At 52.5% G+C, this 19,637-nt stretch overlaps 8 protein-coding genes across 8 annotated transcripts; 2 read left to right on the plus strand and 6 right to left on the minus strand.

Annotated features, from left to right (window-relative positions):
• Positions 1–1,806: 1,806 nt before the first annotated feature.
• Positions 1,807–2,707, plus strand: COCCADRAFT_527 (uncharacterized protein; the record flags this gene model as incomplete). Its single annotated transcript, XM_007708634.1, has 2 exons — positions 1,807–2,393; positions 2,461–2,707. The coding sequence occupies 2 exons, from the start codon at positions 1,807–1,809 to the stop codon at positions 2,705–2,707; spliced, it is 834 nt and encodes a 277-aa protein (XP_007706824.1).
• Positions 2,708–4,273: 1,566 nt separating this feature from the next.
• On the minus strand, positions 4,274–4,453 carry COCCADRAFT_82040 (uncharacterized protein; the record flags this gene model as incomplete). Its single annotated transcript, XM_007708739.1, has 1 exon — positions 4,274–4,453. A coding segment is annotated over one exon (180 nt), but the record flags the coding sequence as incomplete, so codon positions are not given.
• A 39-nt stretch (positions 4,454–4,492) lies between these two features.
• On the minus strand, positions 4,493–6,676 carry COCCADRAFT_81977 (uncharacterized protein; the record flags this gene model as incomplete). Its single annotated transcript, XM_007708740.1, has 2 exons — positions 4,493–6,511; positions 6,581–6,676. The coding sequence occupies 2 exons, from the start codon at positions 6,674–6,676 to the stop codon at positions 4,493–4,495; spliced, it is 2,115 nt and encodes a 704-aa protein (XP_007706930.1).
• Positions 6,677–9,566: 2,890 nt separating this feature from the next.
• COCCADRAFT_63725 (uncharacterized protein) lies at positions 9,567–11,605 on the minus strand (the record flags this gene model as incomplete). The annotated part of the gene is made up of 3 exons (XM_007708741.1): positions 9,567–10,071; positions 10,123–11,353; positions 11,413–11,605. Coding segments are annotated over 3 exons (1,929 nt in total), but the record flags the coding sequence as incomplete, so codon positions are not given.
• Positions 11,606–13,161: 1,556 nt separating this feature from the next.
• Positions 13,162–14,202, minus strand: COCCADRAFT_21845 (uncharacterized protein; the record flags this gene model as incomplete). The annotated part of the gene is made up of 4 exons (XM_007708660.1): positions 13,162–13,273; positions 13,326–13,565; positions 13,692–14,055; positions 14,130–14,202. 4 exons carry the CDS (start codon positions 14,200–14,202, stop codon positions 13,162–13,164), a joined length of 789 nt encoding a protein of 262 aa, XP_007706850.1.
• A 399-nt stretch (positions 14,203–14,601) lies between these two features.
• COCCADRAFT_21846 (uncharacterized protein) lies at positions 14,602–15,867 on the minus strand (the record flags this gene model as incomplete). Its single annotated transcript, XM_007708661.1, has 4 exons — positions 14,602–14,669; positions 14,722–15,453; positions 15,504–15,761; positions 15,813–15,867. The coding sequence occupies 4 exons, from the start codon at positions 15,865–15,867 to the stop codon at positions 14,602–14,604; spliced, it is 1,113 nt and encodes a 370-aa protein (XP_007706851.1).
• A 341-nt stretch (positions 15,868–16,208) lies between these two features.
• Positions 16,209–18,361, minus strand: COCCADRAFT_532 (uncharacterized protein; the record flags this gene model as incomplete). Its single annotated transcript, XM_007708635.1, has 10 exons — positions 16,209–16,537; positions 16,603–16,810; positions 16,867–16,888; positions 16,945–17,232; positions 17,284–17,385; positions 17,435–17,469; positions 17,538–17,634; positions 17,690–17,798; positions 17,846–18,038; positions 18,092–18,361. 10 exons carry the CDS (start codon positions 18,359–18,361, stop codon positions 16,209–16,211), a joined length of 1,653 nt encoding a protein of 550 aa, XP_007706825.1.
• Positions 18,362–19,053: 692 nt separating this feature from the next.
• On the plus strand, positions 19,054–19,206 carry COCCADRAFT_82098 (uncharacterized protein; the record flags this gene model as incomplete). The annotated part of the gene is made up of 1 exon (XM_007708742.1): positions 19,054–19,206. The coding sequence occupies one exon, from the start codon at positions 19,054–19,056 to the stop codon at positions 19,204–19,206; it is 153 nt and encodes a 50-aa protein (XP_007706932.1).
• Between the last annotated feature and the right edge of the window lie 431 nt (positions 19,207–19,637).

A 19,637-nucleotide genomic window follows, 5' to 3' on the forward strand; every position in this document is an offset into this window, starting at 1 on the left:
GCAGGATTCTTGAGTATTGACGAGATTTCCAGGACAAAATGGTGCCACTTTGTGACGAATGCATACAGAACTGAAACCATACATGGTTCACGGGCCGTGCTACACATATCAAGCTTTGCATGGCAGAGTCTTAGCATAGAAGATCTTGTTTCGGTATGCTAAAGGGCGGATTGTCATAGGCCGCAGCGTTTCGGGATCCGGGCAAGAAGGAATAGAATGACAAAAAAAGTTAAGGCACGAACACGGGTTTGCAGAAAATGGATGGTAATGACTCGGGGACGGTTTGGTACCCCGTTCTTTTTGCCCCATCATACAATGGTGAGGATATACGCGCACAGCGAGGCGAGGGCTGGAGACGTACGGCCTGCATGGTGATGGTTTTCCATTGAAATGGGCAAAAAAGGCAGGTGACTGGTTTTTTTTTTCTTGTGTACAATTGTGAGTAGGCTAGAAGAGCGCCACGGAGGTCCAGAGCCTCGAGTACCACAACACGTGTGTGCGGGCGAAGTATTAATAGGCCTGGCTGAAGCGGTGGGCCAAGTCTGTATACGGTAAGCACGGGCCGGACCTGCGTCGTGGGCGCACCCGGTCTAGCCTGTGTGTGGGTGATGAAGGAAGGGCAGAGATGGTTTGCAAAAAAAGGCAGAAAAGCAATCACAGGCGTGTGCTAGGTCGGAAAAGGGTATCGCCTGTGTGTCTGTGTGGGCGAGAAACGTTTCGCCATCCGTGGAGGGAAGCGAAAATCCCCCTGGAACAAGCGGTGCCGCCTATCCGCACACACACAGGCGTGGAGAACTCTATTGAGGCCGACGAGGAAGGACGGGCGAGATGATACGAGGTTGAGGAGAGAGAGCAAGCGAGAGAGAGATGTTGAGAGCTAGAGAGAGCTGACAAAGTTGGCATGGCGTTGCGAGGTACAGTAAGTAAGGTGGGTATAGCCTAGCGCGGTGGTGGTGGTTGGTGGCCAGCCAGGCGTGCAGCGCATATCCCACCGCCCATCACAGTAATCTCAGCCGGCCTGGCCTCACTGTTACCAGTCTGAAATCATCCAGGCCTTGTCATAGAAAAAACCCGCACCAAGCGTCCCATACGAGACCTAGCCCGGCTGGTCGGTGGCTCCGATGCTCTGGCGCTGACTGCCTGCCTCTCGAAACGGCATCGTCTTGTGGTGTGGGCGTAGCTGATACACAATGCGGCTGGCACGCCATTGCACTCCGCCATACCATGGCGCTATAAGGTGAGAGGGAGTGACATGTGGAGAATAAGAGGCAAAGACAAAAATTCCATATATCCCCAACTTGTCGGCCCACCTGTCGCATGTCTCTCTCCCTTCGCCCTCTTCGTCTCTGCCTCGACCCTTTGTCATCACACTACTAACCTCCTATTCATCTCTCATCTCATCTTCCCCGCATACCACTAGTTGCTTATACGCCCGTTGGCAATTTCACTTGCCAAGCCCGCCACGTCCTCTTCTTCTTTTTTTTGGTCCATCTCTTGCAGCTGCGTATAATCCAGCCTTATCAGAGGGGATCCTCGTACAGGCGGGGCTTCCGTCTCGATCCGTAGCGACGCAACCCTCCCCTCCGCAGTCTAGGCCTGCCAGCGCGTCCCACTCGCGTATACGTTATCGTACAAGTGCACAGCGTATGTCTCAGTGTTCAACGAACCGATTTTTTTTAAATTTCTCCATCCATATGTAACTAACACTTGCGCCTCAGCAGACCAAACATCTGCGCCTCAGTGAAACATTTATCTGCCCTGTTCCGTCTGGATTCCTTGGTTGGAATTCACCACACAGCCGCCATCATGCTCTCCAACACCCTCCTCACAACCCTCCTCCTCTTCTCAGCGCAAACAACAACCACTTTCGCCCTTCCAACAAGAACCCTCTGCCAATGCAAAATCGTGCCAAACACCCAATCATCATCATCAACCTCAACCACCTCTTCACCATATGCCATCGACTCGCCCTCAGCCGCCCACTGGGCCCCCGCCTCCCCCTCAGAAGACGACTCGGCCTCACCTTCGCCCAGTCCCTTGGCCAGCAGCACAATCTGCTCATCCCTCGCCTCGCAACTCTCGCAGTTCCAACACACCAACCCCGACCTCTACGCCCTGTACCTCCAACGCCCCCCTACGCGCTCCATTGATGATTCAGCCCCCGAAACCCCAATCCCCACTTCAGTCCTGCTGAGCGCAACCGCCTCTGACGCCTCTTCCACAAGCGCCAATGGCCTGAAAATCATCTGCTACGAAGACGCCTCCACACCAGACACCCAAACTCCCCTCCGCGACATCCAATCCTCCCCCTTGACCCTCCTCATCCTCCAACTCATCGTCGTCCTCTCCATCGTCGCCTGCATCGCAGAAGCCCTGCACATGCTCAAGAACTTGTACGTTCCCCCTCCTCCTCCTCCTCCCCCAAATAACCCCCATCATTTTCTAACAGATGGAAAACAGCATCTCCCCACCCCCAACACCAGAACACAACCTCCGTCTCGCAGGCGCGGAAAAACGTCTCCTAGCTATCCCATCTCACCCCTACGACAGCGCTGCAAACGCAATGGCGAGTCCCGGTGCTGAAAAGAAACTCCGTGCCTATTATGAGACGCCCCGCTATTTTGTGGCAAAGGGACGGAGTGGAAGAACAGAGTTTATTGCGTATGATGATGATAGTGATGATGAGATTAATCGCCCTGTTTTGTAAAACCGTCGTCGATTTCACTTTTGTATACACTGCATAAAAGACGTTTTTATATATAGTAATGAAGTAATGACAATTTTATATCAATGCGGGGAGGGGTTTCCATGTGAGGTGAAGGTGTGATATTTTTTTTTGTATTTCCAAAGTATATACGTCATGTTGTACTTGCGTACGTACGTTGCATAACTTACCCTACACCGCAAGTTGCCGAAAAAAAAACAAAAAAGGAGTAAAGAGTTGGAACTTTGTAGTGAGAGTAATGTACATGGTCCCTTTTGAGGGAGAAAAGAGAAACGATATTGAAGAAAGACAGGGAGGGGGTGTATCGAAGGAAGAAATGACAGCGCCATCTAAGTCTATACACATGTTCCATCGTACAACATTTATCCCACCATATTGTCGATCCCAATATCTATCTGTCTCAACGCCATATCATACAACAAGCTCACATCGGAAACCAAAAGCGCGCATTTTAGAATCCAAAAAAGTGGGGGGGATGGGTATAGCACTATAGTGTATACTTACCAACTTACCTTACCTTGCACCATCCTCCAAAAAAAAAGAAAAAAGAAAAAAAAGAGACGCATCCAGGGAACGGGATGGGAAAAGGAGTCCAGAACGGTGGGAACCCCAGTATAGAAAAAAAGAAAATGTCGCTTAGCGGCACAGTCGCTTTGGGCATTTCTTTCCTTGCATCTCCTTTTCTGTCTCTCTTAGACAGTGCTGGGTGGAGCCGGGGACGGTGGAATGGAACGGGTGTAGTTGGCGCTCTTGGAAGTTCTGAAAGGTCAAGGAGATAGAGAGTGCCATTTGGGATATGTGCAAAAAAAAAAGAGGTTCCAGGTAGGTAAATGGGTTGTTGGCGCAGTGGTAGTACTTGGTGGTGGTATGTCCAGAGCATGGGTGGGTGGGGGGTGAGGGAGGGGGTAAGGGAGTCCTGGAATCCTGCAGTCCTAGAAAAAGGCTGTTACGTAGTACAAATTTCCTAGTTAGTAGGTCATTGTTTTCTTTCGCAGTGGGAGGGGGGCTCTGCACTACGCAGGGCGCAAATGGGAGAATAGAAGAAGAAGGAAAAAGCTAGAAGTTAAAGGGGGTTAAGGCAGATAAGGGAGGGTTGTATACTCTTTGGATATAGTTTGTCGCGATCGGATAGTTATGGTCGAACTTGGAAGTTTTGTCGCTTTCTCTTTGGCTTTTTCTTTGGGAGGAGTGGTAGGCGCAAATGGTCCTGGTATGGGAGATTGGGGGTTGGGGAGGAGCGCTTTCGCCAGCATTAGGTATTATTGTTATCGCAGTAGGCAATTTTGTTTCGGTCTTGGGGAGATTGGTTTTCTATGTCGCAAGTGGTTCTTTTTTTTTGGTCGCGCGGGGCCTGTTGGAAGGGTGTGGGTGTGGGTATCGTAAAGGAAGTCGTAGAAGAAGAATGGCTTTTTTGTTGAAGCAGTGGGCGTCCACATTTGAAGTCTTCACATCACCGGGATGCTGAACCGATAGGGGGGTATAGGTGGAAGCCGTACATTAAGAAGAAGTACTTTCGTATCGAAAATTGTTGTCGTAAGAGGTAGGAGATCAGATAGATCTTTCGGAGGAAGGACAGGTGGCGTGTAGGAGATCTAAAGCAGGAGCAAACTGTCGAGCGCCGTCGATGATGTAAACGCCGGATCCGGATAAACGCCAAGCCGTGTTGTAAAATGTGTCGTACAATGAACCGAGTGTTAATGAAGTAAAGATTTTGGCAAGGACTGGCAAGTCCAGAAAGGAAGAAGATGACTGGTGACCATGACCGCATCACATGATGGTGTGATAACCCTTCTCGTTCATGACATCGATCCAAAAGGCATCGCGACCTTCATCACACTGACGCCACGTCTCCTTGAGAAGTTGAATCATTGTGCGAAGGGGCTTGTTAGGTAACCTCAACGCAAACTCTTGCAGACGCCGAATGACAAACTCTCGTGCAGAGACAATCTCAGTATCGTTAGCATGGACATCGAAAAAGTCAACCGACGAGACAAATCGAAGCTCAGATGCAGCAACGACAAGGATCAGCGGCTGAATGCAAAAGGTTCCAGATGAAGAAGGGATTGACTCTAGAGATCTGATGATGTGCATGGCAAGTGAGTTGAGCCATAGCTTCATGTCGGTATCCTCAAATGGAGTCTCGAAGCGTGGTGTGGGGAACTGAAGGTCGACAACCTCAGTGCCCTTGAACTTATCAGAGCCCAGACGCTTGCGCAAGATAGATGGGAAAACACGGTAAATCTCTAACAGACCAGCGAGACGGTAGGCTTCAGCAATGGTGACAAAGTGTTCCTTGGGGGTACGTTCGTCGCCATAGTCAATTACTTCATCAACAGACGGGCAGTCGACAGCAAGGAGATCCTCTTCCAGCGAAGCAGCGTTTTGTAGGTTCTCTTGTCGTCGACGAAGATCCATGGAAGACTCACGGTCCATTGAGCGTTCCTTGCGGACCAGACGGCCAACCTCTGCAAACAAAAAGTGAATCATGGGCGCGATGCCTGTCCAGGGGTGTGGGACAACCTTGCCGTTAGGGCCTCGTGCAATTGGAGCATTCTTCCTCGAGGTGACGCTGGGTCGCAGGCCTGACTTGGGAGAGAAGCTCATGGCATCTTCTGTCACAAAGCCCATGAGCATCTCCCAGTGGATCAAAGACTCCTCAAAGAACTGTGCCTCTCGCTCCACCTCTGCGCCGCGTGACCGGCTAAAGAGCTTGGGTAGGATGAGATCTCTTGCAGTGGAAAGATACTCGAGTCCAAGAGCGTTGCTGTCGTGCCAGGAGGTTGTAAGACCGAGCAGCATAATACTCAAGAAGGTCTTGGTAGCACTAGTCTGTCCGCTCTGAGCAAGGGGAAGCTCAGCCTCTAGTGCCTCGCGCGCCTTGCGCTGGAGCTCAACTCCTGTTGCTGCCATGTTGGGAAAAGTGTTAGCCAAATGTGCCGCTGCCATGGATTGGATTGCGTAGTTGATGGATGGAGAGTCCTTGTAGATGCGGCCAATGGTAGTCCGGAAGGGATTTAGAGGAGAATCGAAAGAAGAAAATATAGCACAGACGTCCTTGAAGTAGTGTTGGACGAGAAGAGACTCGACATCGTCAGACGATGTCGGGCTGGGAGAAGGACTTGGAAGACGGTACAAATCAAGAAGCAGTGAACGTGAGAGTCTAGGACTAGACTCTCGGTTTGTGTCGCGGTCCAACAAGGGAATCGAGGAAGATGGGATGACATCTAGTTTCTGTAATGGTGAGTCGTTCACGCCAAAAGTAATGTCGTCTAGCGAGCCAGAATCAAAGTCAATGTTCTCAAAAGGGTCAAAGCTGAATTCTTCGTGAGGAAGATGAATGGCATCGACGAAGCCATCCAACATGACATCCTCAATCGGAAAAGGCTCGTACTCTCGAGGAGAGTCGCCATCCTCGGTAGAGGACTCTTGGTTCGATGCAGGCTCCTCAAAGCTAGGTGGAGACGGAATTGCAGATGACGTTTGTATTGTGGGGGCTTGTTGTGGGGTGGTCGTAGTTGTCGTCATCTTGTTCTTGCTTACAGGGAGCACTGCAGCCAAGGCTTCAATGCCGCTGGCGACATTCTGAGGGAGCGTCGACTTGGCAGGAGGAGTTGTGGTGTTGAGGTTGGAGGTAGAGCTCGACTTGGGAGGCGCCGCCCTCGAGTGGCTAGGAGGCGTAAAGACCTCGTACTTTGTCGACCATTTCAAAGTCTTCTCATATCCAGGGCAGGGCACGTTCCTCTTCTTGCATTGCAGACAGCCAGGAGCAGTCTCGTCGCATTTGAGCTATGCCTTTTGTCAGCACGTGTTCCTAATAAGGGATGGATGGATGATGATGGGGCGGTGAGACTTTACCCTTTTGAGCTTGCAGCGACCACATCCATTCCTAGACTTTGTCTTCTTCGCCTTTAGATCTCTCGCCAATACCTTGTCTTGAGCCAAAGCGGGCATGTTGCGGGTTCAGTTTGACGTAGTAAAGAGGAGAGGCCTGGGAAAGTCAAACGACAATGGGGTGAGATATCCGGTGCGAAGGAGATAGGACTTAAAATGCGGATCCATGGGTTGGGGGACGGCCACAGACTTCTAATGCGCGTGACGGACCCATGACACACCCGGTCGTTCTTCTGCCTATCACTCGACTAGGGCCGGCTAAGATAGCTGCTGATAAAAATGTCGCGCTGGTGTGGTTGATGCAGGGCGTGTAAGCCTAGATTCCGAAATTCGGCTCTTCCTTATGCATTCTGCATCGGCGTGTGCCTTATTGGCCAGGCCTATCCGCCACGACAGTCTTCTTTGCTGTACAAACCCCTCTATGGGAGGACGCCCGGTGGGCGGAAAAGTTGGACACGAAATGTACTGCCTGTGCGCATCCTCTACCGCTATCCTCGCCTACAAGCCAACGACGGACAACTTTGCGAGAAAAGCATCATGGGGCAAGATGAGGCGCCAGCGATAGGAGGATGGAGAGGCTACCCCACAGCCATCTCGAGGTGGGACGGAACGAGTGGATGGCATGACTGGTTGTGGATTAGGGTTAGGCATACTCGCTCCACTTGTTGCTTCACGATAGCCTTGTTCCAAGATAAAGCCACGTCTGCCCGCATGCCTCATGACGATGTCGGACCGCAACTCCAAGTCGGTGGGCCAGGCTAATGCGGAAATATCAGTGTGTACAGCAGCGAAGTGCGTGTTGCGTCGGTATAGTTATCTTTGGAGACGAATCCGTTATCAAGGGCAGCGATAAGGACTATCACCACTCAGCAAGCGTCGTCATCTCTCCAAACGAGGCGGCTCTGCCAGCAACCTGCTTGGCTGGCCAACCCTGCACGTATGTATTTTGGTGATGACATCTTTTCTTCCCTTTGGTCCTCGACGAAGTGCGGTGCTATTTCCCCCGGACCTTCTCGAAAAGTGTGCCGGCCAACCTTAATGCTGTCGGCCACCGAGACGAGGGCCAGGCCAGCCCCTTCTTGTGCGGCCTCACCCGAACCGATCTGCGTCTATAAACAATAATAAAGAAAGTTATGGAAGTTTACCCCGCAAAGAGCCACGGATGGGTGTGTGGATGCCGCCAGCCCATGCCGCGAGTATGATTTGTCTGATTTTCTGGGGTAAAAGAATCTGGGGGACGGGTACATCATCCACAAACATACGCGATTGAGTAATGCCAAGCTCAGCAGGACACCGTCTGAACATCTTGGAGATGGGGAGGCAAAAAAAGGTCCAACATATGGCTTCGGTAGAATTATGTCCGCATTGTGCAGCATGCAAATAGCCCCCTCTCCACCGTTTTGTGTTATGAGTGTATGGTTCGCGATGCATGCGAATGCATCCCGAGCTTGGCGGACATCCGACGGAAAACTCTGAATGCGCCCGCGTGACATATTATTGATGGTGCACCTCCATGGAACAGTCGGATGCTTGTTATCTGCAACTCCCGCGGAAGAAAAAAAATTATGTAGGCACGCGGGGAGGTTGGGGGGACAGAGAGGGAGGGGAGCAGAGAGGAAGCGGATAGGGAAGCAGCGACGTTCGACAGGGGGAAGGGTGGAATTCTCCAACTTCGAGGCGTCTTTGTTCATATCTCGTAGGCTTGTCTGTTGAGCCCTTAGTGTTTAATTGGCGTATGTGTTGTTGGTGTATCTGTGCTGAGCTGACAGTACATTGTCCATGTGGGCACAACAAAAACGAACTCCAACAAATCCCGTCACATGACTATGGCCACGCGTACATACGTTGGACACTTCAACATATGAAAATACAGTTTACACGTCTGTTCGTTTTCTTCACCGCTCCATCTCACGTGCATAATGCATGGCAAACACAATGACCACTTAGCTAGAACAGTCTCGAACCCTTTTTGTTTTTTTACTTTAACACATGTTTTTTTGGCATTGATGTTACTTATTTCTCCGCCCTCATTTCCCAACATCTATGCTATTCGCAGAATGGAAAAGAACACCTTGTTGACCACACCAATCAATGAGGAGAAAAAAGGAAAAAAGAAAGGACAGATCAGAAGCTATATACATTTGCAAAGCCTCTCTCTCACCTCCCCCCCACACTTTACCAAACTGTGACAAAAATATTCGAAGCCCGCCGCGTCAGCAACAAGAAGAAGTGATTTGTTTCCTTGCTCGCTTGATTCTCAATCCACAATCCACCAGAACGATCCAACCGTGATTCTAACGTTTTCCAAACCAAAAGAATTGAAGAAAAGGAAAAAAGGAGCGACCCAGATGTATGCGGATGCATATGTGTTCGTAGAGAAGAAGAGAAGAAAGAAAGAAGAAAAAAAAATGAAAGGGTATCGACTACCATGACGACATTTCAGAGATTCGGGCTACCGCCAGCGACATCTTTTCCCTTCAATCTCCAGTCCAGCTGAGAATGGCAGAGGTCCAAAGAAGAGGGTTGGCGACAGCGACAGCCCGATGAGGTTGCACTAGAAATTATCTAATTGCTGGGGCCAGAAGGAGAAAATGAACAGGCCCCCGGTATGTTCGTAAAAGAGGATGGATGACATGCAATGGGATTTTGTACACCAAAGAGAAATGGAGAAAGGGCTGCTCTTCCAGCGCGTTCAAAAGGAGAGGTGCCATCCCTACATGGCATTGCCACCGGGATATCTGGATTGGTTCGACATGCCCGGTCCTGGTCCGAGCATGGCAGGCGGCATGGGACCGCCTCTTCCTCTGCCGCCGCCGCCTCGGCCCCGACCGCGTCCTCGTGTAGCACCTGGGATCATAAAGTCTGGGTTTGCTGCATTGGCTTCCAGAATGACATCTCCCTGTCGCATAGGTCTTCGAGGGCCGGGGAATGGGCCAAACTGACCTGCCGCGGCGCCCATCTCTGGCCGCCAGTTGGGGTTGATTGGGCGTTGAGAGACAGAAGTAAAGTGCGATGCTTCGCTGGCCGCAGGAGAACGTGAACCATCTGGCAAATCGTCGTAAGAGCTGGTGCGAGGGAGATTGGGATCACTCAAGTTGTTTGTGGAAAGAAAGTTGGGGTTCGGTGGCGCGAATCCACCTGGCATTAGTGATGTCGGCAGTGGTGGAGGCGCCTGTTGCTGCACGGGTTCGGCAAATCTAGGGTCTACATCTTCATAGTAGTCAGAGCTACGCTCTGGTCTGCTGACCGAGTCGACTGGAGCAAGTTGAGCATTCGCCATGACAGGCGAGTCCTGAATCGGGGAGAGTCCACGGCTGCTGTTGCTGTTATTCATGGTGCTGAGCGTCTGATCAGATGGCACTTTTTGCTGGTTCCATCCAGCCCGAGCTGGGACAAATCGCTGCTGCTGCTGCTCTTGCTGCTGTTGCGGAGGCGGTTGTCGTGGTTGCGCATCGCTATTTGATGTTAGAACAACAATCGCAAGACGCGTGGTGGAAAGTACTTACGATGTCGAGTATTCGCTGGTTGGGCTCATGATTTCGGGAGAACGTCTCTGGGGTGAACCAGCTGGGAAGGGGCCACCCTGTTGAAGAGCAAGCATGCCTGCAACATCACCGTCGCTCTCTCTCAGTCCGTAGTTGTTAGCGGGTGTGCCTGTGCGGTTATCCATTTCGATAGCTTGGCCAATGGGCATTTGCGGCATTGGTCCAGGTGGTGGGCCTCGACCATACGGCGATGGCTCGCGAGGTGGCGGTCCTTGACTGTAGAAGTTGTCGTTGTTGTATCCTGGAGGAGGGGCACCACGAGCCATTGGAGGGCCATTCGGAGGTCGTCCACCACGTCCATTGCCATTCCAGCCTGGAGGGGGAGGTCCCCGCATCGCTCCTCCTCTTGGGCCATATCCGCCTCTTGGACCATAGCCTCCTCCTCTTGGGCCTCCAAACTGTCCACCTCGTGGTGGTCCTCCTCTTCCCCTATATGGACCTCCCCTGCCGCGCGGGGCTCCGTTCATCATGGCAAAACCATCATTGGGCATAGGTGGCAGAGGGTTACCGTATTGGTCAACTGGTTGTCGGCGACCGATGGGACCGCCAGGCGGCGAGCCCATTGTGTCTGGGCCATTGCCGCCGGCACTACTGACAGTCTTGAGCGAAGGGTTGCGTTGGTTCAAAGGCACCATGTCGTCCGTGGGAGACACTTTTGAGGAATCAAAATAGGCTGTGCTGCCGTTTGTTTTGAGAGCAGACGACATTGTGTCGTTGTCAAGAGGGGGCGGAGATTCAGCCTTTGGATATTCAGTGGTCACTGTCGCGTTTGCGCGATTCGCATAGTAAGTGTTGCCGTTCATCTCGTCGTTTTCGGCAATGCGTCGCTTCCTCGCCTTCCGGCTAACCAACGTACGTCTCATGGCACATGTTACAATTCCGCTTGCGACAATGATAACGGTGGCACCTAGTACAATCCATCCTCCCCAACCCACGTGGGGAACGAACAACAAGATGTCGACGAGAAACGCGAGCAGTGTGACGAGTAGGGTTGGGAAAGTGAATATAAGCAGGGCAAGAAGGTAGCGCGGCGAGTGGGCAGGCGAATGGAAGTGGGCGGCGACTGAGAGGGCGAAGCAAATGAGTGTCATGAGGGCCGCGACGGGGTGGACAATGAGGATCGAGGATAGGGCGTGTCGCTGTGCAGAGGGTAGGGAAAAGTCAGAGGTCCGTTCACCTGCAAACAGTTTCTCTGTATTCGAGTAGTTAGTTTGTGTTGCACGCGTGCGCTTGTAGTGTAGCAGCACATACCGGTGTTGTACCCGATCATGGGCCCTTTACAGCCTGAATCGCCATTTTCGCAGTAGCCCAGGACGCCAAAATGAACACCACGGTAGGTAGCGAGCGGGATGCTCTTGATGAGGGGCGTCGAGAGGGTGGAGAGCAACAATAGCACGAATGCGACGAAGAATAGAATGGATAAAGGGGTGGCCGGACGCAACATGATGGCGACAAAGGGCAGCGTCGAGTACTACCGCAATGGGAATCCGGTCCGCCAGCGACCGGCTTTGGAGACTCGGCGATATAGGGTTGGGAGGGCGTGTGGGAGGGGCGTGTCTGCGCGACTATAGCGAATGCGCAGACGTCGTTGTTGGAGAGAGCAGTGGAAAACGAGCCTCAGCGCGGCTGTGTCCGAGGTGAAACGAGTGACGAGTGAGGATGCACGGGGGATGCCTGCAGTGTCATTGATGCCTCGACCCGGGAATGGCACGATGCAGGACAGCGACGCAATTGACACAGACAGCCGGCGGAAGATTGACGGTCGCTGGCTGTTTCGGTTGCGGGGAAGCGTGGGCGTGGGCGTGTTGGCGTAGACACGAGGGTGGAGGATAGTGGGCGGGAGGCTGGAGGGCCAAAAGAACAAGCAAGCTGTAAGCTGCAACGGTACAAGCGGGCGGGCGGGCAGCCAATAGCGCAAACGGCACCAGAGATGGATGCGAACGTTGGGGGCTTTGGCCGCTAGTCACCGATAAACCTGCTTGCGGCTGCTTGGAATGCGGGACGCTATCCAGCCGTCAAACCACCGCTGCGGACTCGATCGTGACGTGATGATGGGTTGGGAGTGGACGAGCGACAGGAACCAGGCACAGGAACCAGGCACAGGAAAATCAATTATTAGCAACTCGAGCCCGATGCGCTGAGATTGAACGCGACAGCCTCACATTGTGTGCGCGTTAACCCCCTGGATCTTCTCTCCGTCTCACAGCGCCAAACAGTGTGCTTCCCTGTTCATAGTGCCTGTTGTTCGGCGCAATATTCACCAGCATGCGTGCCCGTGCAGGCGTGCCATTTGCCATTTCCCCGACAAGTCCATCGTCTCATCTCGTCTAGCCTGCACGGCCCTCCCCAGAGTGATCGTCCAGGCACGCTCGGTGCTTCAAACACTGGGTTCTGCTGAAACGCGCAGAGCCTCCATAGCCTAGTCCTGAGGCAGAGCAGCTGGCCTCAATCCCTCTTCTGTCGTGTCTCGTCTGCTTCCGACACCTTCTCTCTCTCTACGCGCGCTTCCTGTTCATGCCAATGGGCTCTCCCCCCAAAGAGCGCGCAAACATAGCCCTGTCCGTCCCCTTATCTGCTACCGCCATGCACCCCAGTCTAGTCTTGACGGTACTAAGCCCCGGAAATATCATCTTTTCGGCGCCACCAACTCGTCTCTTGGTTCCGCGTCCCATTGGGTACATCCGTCGCAATGCCTTGTTTGCTTTTGCACTCCTCCAAAACCACACTTCGCACACGACACTGTCTCACAATCACAATGCTCCGCTCACAATTCATGCTCAATGTTTGAGCCGCAAGGCTCCTCAACTGTTTATTTTGTTTGATTCTCGGCCTCACTCATGGTATTCCTATGATAAGCAGATCCGCAAGATCCGCGTCAACCTCCCCACAAGGGGTCACGAACGCCTGGTTTTTTCGAGTTTCCGAGTCCTGCACCAATGCTCATGAATCCATGGGTACTTCATACGCTAACCTACTACTAAACACCCGCCCGTGTCACATTTAGTGACCAGCGAGGGCGTACGCACGGCGGCGGTCACGCTCCTCAGCGATCGAGAGCTTGACACCCTTGCCCTTTGGCAGAGAGATCCATGGCTTCTCCTTTCCGATGATACTGCTCGTTTGTTAGCACCTCAATTCTGCAATGTCACTGGAAAGAAACTTACATGACGTTGGACTCACGAGTGGTGAACTCGTTGTCAACAGCGTCCTTGATGTGGACAATGTTGAAGCCTCCGTCGTGGCGCTCACGGTGGGTGATGACACCAACACGGCCCATGTTACGACCACCAGTGACCATGACGATGACGCCAGTGTCGAACTTGATGAAGTCGGAGATCTTGCCAGTGGCGAGGTCGACCTTGACGGTATCGTTGACCTTGATAGCGGGGTCGGGGTAACGGATCCTACACATATATGTTTAGCAGTAATTCGGACATAGCCAGACCCTGGTCGTATGCCTGGTGAAAGAGGTTTCCCTTCAGTCACCTAGCCCAAACTGTGGTCCAACGGCTGATAGAGCGAGAACTTACGTTCGCGCATCGTGCGTAACCAAGTAGGGAATTCCGCCCTTGCCAAGCTGAACACGCTTGACCTTGCCGAGCTTGTATTGTGCCTCCTCGTCTGTTATCCTGTGGACGGTGAAGCGGCCCTTGGTGTCGTAGATCAGACGGAAGTTCTCGCCAGTCTTCTCAATGGAGATGACGTCCATCAATCCAGTGGGGAAGGTGCTGTCAGTGCGGACCTTGCCGTCGACCTTGACCAGACGCTGCATGAGGATGGCGTTGACCTCGCGGGCGTTGAGCGCATACTTGAGACGGTTGCGGAGGAAGATGACGAGGGGAAGGGAGTCGCGGAGCTTGTGAGGACCGGGCGAGGCCTTGGGGGCGTAGGCACCTGGGAATTGTCAATTTGATGCTCGCCATGTTGCTTTGCACCGCCGATTGCGGGCGTGCGGGAGTCGAGCGTACCGGACAGCTTGTCCAAGAGCCAGTGCGAGGGCGCGCTGAGGCGCTTCTGGTGCTTCACGGGTCCACGCGCCATTTTGACTGTTGTGTGAGGTTAGTCGTCGAGGTTGTCGGAAGTCCTGTCAGAGTACGAAATCGAGGTGGGAAGATTTGATCAAATTCCCACACTAGCGCCGTGTGCTAACCGAGCACTAGCGTCGCCGCCAAGACTAGCGCCTCGGTGTGGATCACCCTCACAAATAGATACTTGGAACGCCTAGTAAGATATATTCGAGTTGAAAAATGCAGCGATTGAAATTGAACCGTGCGAGAATGCTTTGCTTCCTTTAGTTTCACGGTCAGGTCAGCACAACTCTCAACGGACATTGCTGCTGAGCCCGTCACAACACGTCAGGGTATTCAAGTCCGATGAATTTTGACTTTGAAATTTTGATTCAACTTCAATGCTATCAACATGTTTTCTTTCTTGTCCACTTTAGGCATATCCCTTTAGTACAGCAGCCTCTGCGTTGAGGATGGACGAGCCTGCCGCTCCGATAACCGCTGCGAACAGTTAGTATCGTTTTCTATGTCTCCAGTATGGTATTCAACTTACTGTTGTGACTTAGTGCAACAAACTTGATATCGAAGATACCAGACTCGTCCTCGCGTATTCTTCCTACACTGACAGTGTATCCTCTGTCAGTCTCCCTATCTAATCTTGGCTGCGGCCTATCGGGCTCGTCCATGACTGCAATTGCCTTCTTAGGCGCAGAGGGGCAGCCCAGCTTTTGCGCGTCCGAGACATAGTCGCGCATTGCCTGCTTGACCTCCTCTGCGCTGGGTGGTGGGCGACGCTCGAAGCGTAGCGATACGCATGCAGTGTGTCCATCTAGGACTGGAACACGGTTGCATGCGGCGGAGATCTTCATGGGCTGGTCTACGAAACCAGTGACACCCTCATTGACGCTTCCAAGGATTTTGGAGGCTTCAGTCTCGAGCTTGTCTTCTTCACCCGAAATAAAGGGTACGACGTTGTCGATGATGTCCATGCTGCTGACGCCGGGGTAGCCAGCGCCTGAGACTGCCTGCATTGTAACGACTGACACTTGGTTAATAGGACCAAATTTATCTTGCAACGCAGCAAAAGGAATCACAATTCCAATGACAGCGCAGTTTGAGTTGCACACCAGAAAACCCTTTTCTAGCTTGTGGTGCTGCCTCTGGTGCTTGATCACGTCGAGATGTGGAAGGTTTACTGTGGGAACGACGAGTGGGACGAGAGGATCGCGGCGGTAGTTCTTTGCGTTGGAGAAGACGGCAAGTTCAGCCTTGAGGAAGGCCATCTCTACAGGAAATGTAAGCTCCAGCGCACGGGATTTGAAGTAGCGCACTTACCAACGTCTCCCGCAACATCGCTGTCAAGTCCAGAGAAGACTAGGTCGCAGTCCTTGAACTCTTCGGGTACGCATTTCTTCACTACCAATTCTCCAATGCGCTCTGAATACGGCAGTGCTTGCTTCCACTTGACCGCATCTTTGTACTTCTTGCCAGCCGATCGCTCCGAGGCTCCGACCGCGTGTAGCTCGAGATGTGGGTGGAGTGCGAGGAGAAGGATAAAGCGTTGGCCGACAGAGCCAGTTGCGCCGAGCACGCCTTTGATTGAGTCAGTCAATCAGTCATTCCTGTTGGGTGGCAAATGCTTACCGCACTTCTTCTTGGGGAATTCCTTCTTAGGAGACGTAAAATGTTCGGCGTCCATGGTTATGGTAGAATAGAATGTAAAATTATGAGATTGAGTCAATCGAGTTCCCAAAGTTTAAGTCGGGAAGTTATGACGCGCGGGGGTGGGGTGGAAAACGCGACCACCGATCGCGGAGGTCCCACGCTCGCCTTGTCAGCTATGGCAATTTAGGTCACTTTCCCCCAAATCTGCAGAGCGTAAACTTTTCATTACTAAGAACATTTTTAAAAACATCAATGGTCGAGATCTATGCATCCCCCCAGCAGATGCAGTGCAGATGGTCAGACATCCCTCCCAATGCATAATATCGGCTTTTGAACGAAAAAGAAAAGAAAAAAGAAGCAAAGTAGCGGCATTAGCTATGCCTGAGCGTCCATGATTTTACCCGGGTTCATGAGCCAGTAAGGGTCTAATGCACCTTTGATGCACCTCATCACGTTGATGGTATCAACACCAAGCTCTTTCTGGAGCGATGCCTTTTTTCCGAGTCCAATGCCATGCTCGCCGGTGCAAGTACCTTCCATCTCGAGCGCTCGGTCGACCATGTCGTGAACACACTTTTCAACGGCAGCTCGCTCTTTGGGGTCTTTGCTGTTGTACATGATGCTTTCGTGAAAGTTTCCGTCTCCGATGTGACCAAGGATGCTTGCAAAAAGGCCAAGATCGTCCATTTCCTTCTTGGAGATTTCTGTAGTAGTGTTAGGCAAGAATGGAAGAAAATATCTGAGCGAAATTGCTATTGCAGGGTCATACCTATAATGTCTGGGAGCCGGGAAATGGGGACTGCGACATCTGTTGACCAAACCTCGTCACCTTCGCGACGGAGTGCCATCATGCTCCAAAGCGACTCTTTGCGAGCCGACCAAAGAGTTTTCTGCTCCTCGGCATCTGTGGCAAATTCAAAATCACCACTCTTATTGGCTTTTGCGATAGCCTTGACCAGCTCAATGTTCTCCTGTACCTAGTATGCAGTTAGTTACGTTCTGGGTAAATGCGCGGCTGTAGGGCTGAATATACCCCTGCTTTTGTTCCCGAGAACCTGTTTGCAGCTGTTAGCTCTGGCTTCACAAGATCTAATCTATCTGGGAAACCTACTTGAAGAACATGGTCGGCAATTCCTTCCATTTTTTTGCCGTCGCACCCGCTTTGTTGATGACGCCCATTTGCACGTCATCCATGATCTCCATGGCGGCTACAGGGACCCCGGCCCGCAGCACTTTAGAGGCTGCAGCTGCAGCATCGCGTATTGTAGGAAAGGTCACAACTGCAACGCTCGTCTCTTGGGGTATGACAGCTAGCTTGAGGGTCACTTCTGTGACGATGCCGAGGGTACCTTCGGACCCAATAAAGAGGTTTGTCAAGTTGTAGCCAGCAGACGATTTTCTAGAAAGCCATCAGTGATGCTGTGAAGCAAATACGTGGGAATATGCATACCGGGGCCGCTGTCTGGTTTTGATGACCGTGCCGTCAGCCAGTACGACGGTCAGGTTGATGACCCAATCCTTCATGGTTCCGTATCGCACGGCGTTAGTTCCGCTGCGATGATTAGTTGCAATATCCGTGCAGCGTAGATAACCGCACCCACCTGCAGCTGGTGCCTACCATGCCTCCAATTCGGGCCTGACACGTTTGTCAATAAAAGTTGGGTGGCTATGTGGTGCACAGTCAGGTGACAGGTGTATGCATACCGATGGGCCGGGATCAACAGGGAAAAAAAGACCAGACTCTTTGATCTGATCGTTGAGACTCATCCAGGGCACAGAAGGCTGGACGACAACGTCCATGCTACAGGTTTAGTCAGCAGTGCCCTCGCTCTAGGTGCTAGGCATTGCCGACTCACTCATCCTCGTGCAAGGCAATGATTCGATCCATAAAGGCAAAGTCGATGCTCATGCCACCAAAGGGAGCCGAGAAGTTTGCCTCCAAGCTTGATCCGCCAGAGTAGGGAACTTTGCGGTATTAGTAGGGAGGGTTGGAAAAGGCATGGCGTGCGTACTCATTGGTATCCTGTACTTGAAGCAGATTTTGGCAATGGCGGAGCACTCTTCAGTCGACTTTGGGTATGCCACGGCGACCGGGAGCTGGTCAATGTTGATGGAGGACCATTCCGAGTAGCCGTGTCTGTGTAAATCTTCATCGTCGGTGCTGATTACTTCCTCTCCCAGCAGTTCCCTCAGCTCGGTGATGGCCTGGAGTGTTGAGCATGGATGACGTGCAAACGTATGGTCTCTGATAAACACACCTTTTCCATCTCGTGCTTGTTTGCATACTGAGGACCGGTGGACTTGAGCCATGGCATTTGGATGCGGTGAGGTTCGTCATTGGCGCCGTAAAAGTAGGTGGTTGTGCCAGTGACGGCAGAGAAGAGCAAGGCTCGCCCAGAGTTCCAGAAGGGTCGTTGGTTGGCGTGGGATGTGAAGGTTCGGTCGGCTCCGCTTCGTGCCCGAGTGCCTGCTCGCCTCAGCAAAGGCGAGACTGTGTGCCTGACTCGCGCTGCTGCTTGCCAGAACATGGTTAAAAAAAAGAGAGAGGCGAGGAGAGAAATAGGAAAGTAAGAAAAAAAGAAGAAGAAAGAAAGAAAGAAAGAAAGAAAGAAGAAGTTAGTCTACCTGGCCAGACTACAGGTCGAGGCAGGCTTCAGTGACGGAGACTATGGGCCCATGCGCGATTTGCGAGCTAGAGGAATGGATGGCAGCACTAAGCATTTTATGGGGCTCACGGGTAGAGGACAAGGACAGCAAAAGCGGAAAGAAGATGATTCAAGGTACAGGCATAGGGCGCCATTGTTGTTTTGGGCAAGGCTTTGGGCGTCATGGGCCAGCGCACGGGCAAGGCCGCAAGACCACATAGTGTGGTTGATGGAGGAGAAGAGGCATGGGGCGCGTGGGAGGCTGACTGGGTTACCGATGTGCAGCAGCAAATGAAGCCGGCTGAGCGTGATCAGCTGCAAGGGGGCTTGGAAGCCGGCGAGGCAATTGCGGGGAAGGCCAGGGCGGCAACGGCAGACAGAGGCGGTGGTATGCTATGGATATGCAGCGTGGCGACTGATGGTGGATGACAGTCAAGGCGTCGTCAGTCGCGTGACGAGGCGCCGGCTAGGGTCGCAAGCAAATGCAGATGGAACAGGGCCGAGTTTTTGCTTTTGTTTTTTTCCAATTCCAGAGAGGGATGTAATATGGATTCAAGGGCCAGCTGGCAGGAGAGATGTGTGTGCGTGTGTATGTGCCTGGAAGCGTGGCGGCCGGCACATGGATACACAGACATGGCATATGTGAGGCTCAGCAGCAGCAACAACCGTCGGGATGGGAAGCAAAAGGCCCCGGGGGATCTGGATGGCGAGCAAGAGGGCGTGGATAGCGTGGATTGGACGGCCGTCATCCAATTACCTCAGCAGTGGGGGCCGTTTGCATCCACAGCGACATGCCACGCCGCCGTCAAGAGCCGCTCCAGTCGGCCTTTGCTTGTCGGCCATGGCCATCCATCCATGCACAAGGGGCGGTTTCCGACAAGAAAAGACACGACAAGACAGACGTCGATGGCGCATCCAAGCAGCCGTGACGCAACGGCATCACCCACCGTCAATCAGGCGTCCAGGCACTGCCAGAAAAAGCAAACAAGCATGCGGTGCGGGCGGCTGTGCAAGGCGGGGGGAATGCTCGCGGCCCATGTCTGGACATACTACACTGCATACTACATGCGTATAGTGTATGTACACACGACTATACGACTGCGACTACAGCGCACAAAGATTGGCTGGCGCGGTTGTCGGAGGAACGCGAGAGCGCCAA

The sequence above is a fragment of the Bipolaris zeicola genome (genome assembly GCF_000523435.1).
Source record: "Bipolaris zeicola 26-R-13 unplaced genomic scaffold scaffold_3, whole genome shotgun sequence".
Lineage (NCBI taxonomy): Eukaryota > Fungi > Ascomycota > Dothideomycetes > Pleosporales > Pleosporaceae > Bipolaris > Bipolaris zeicola.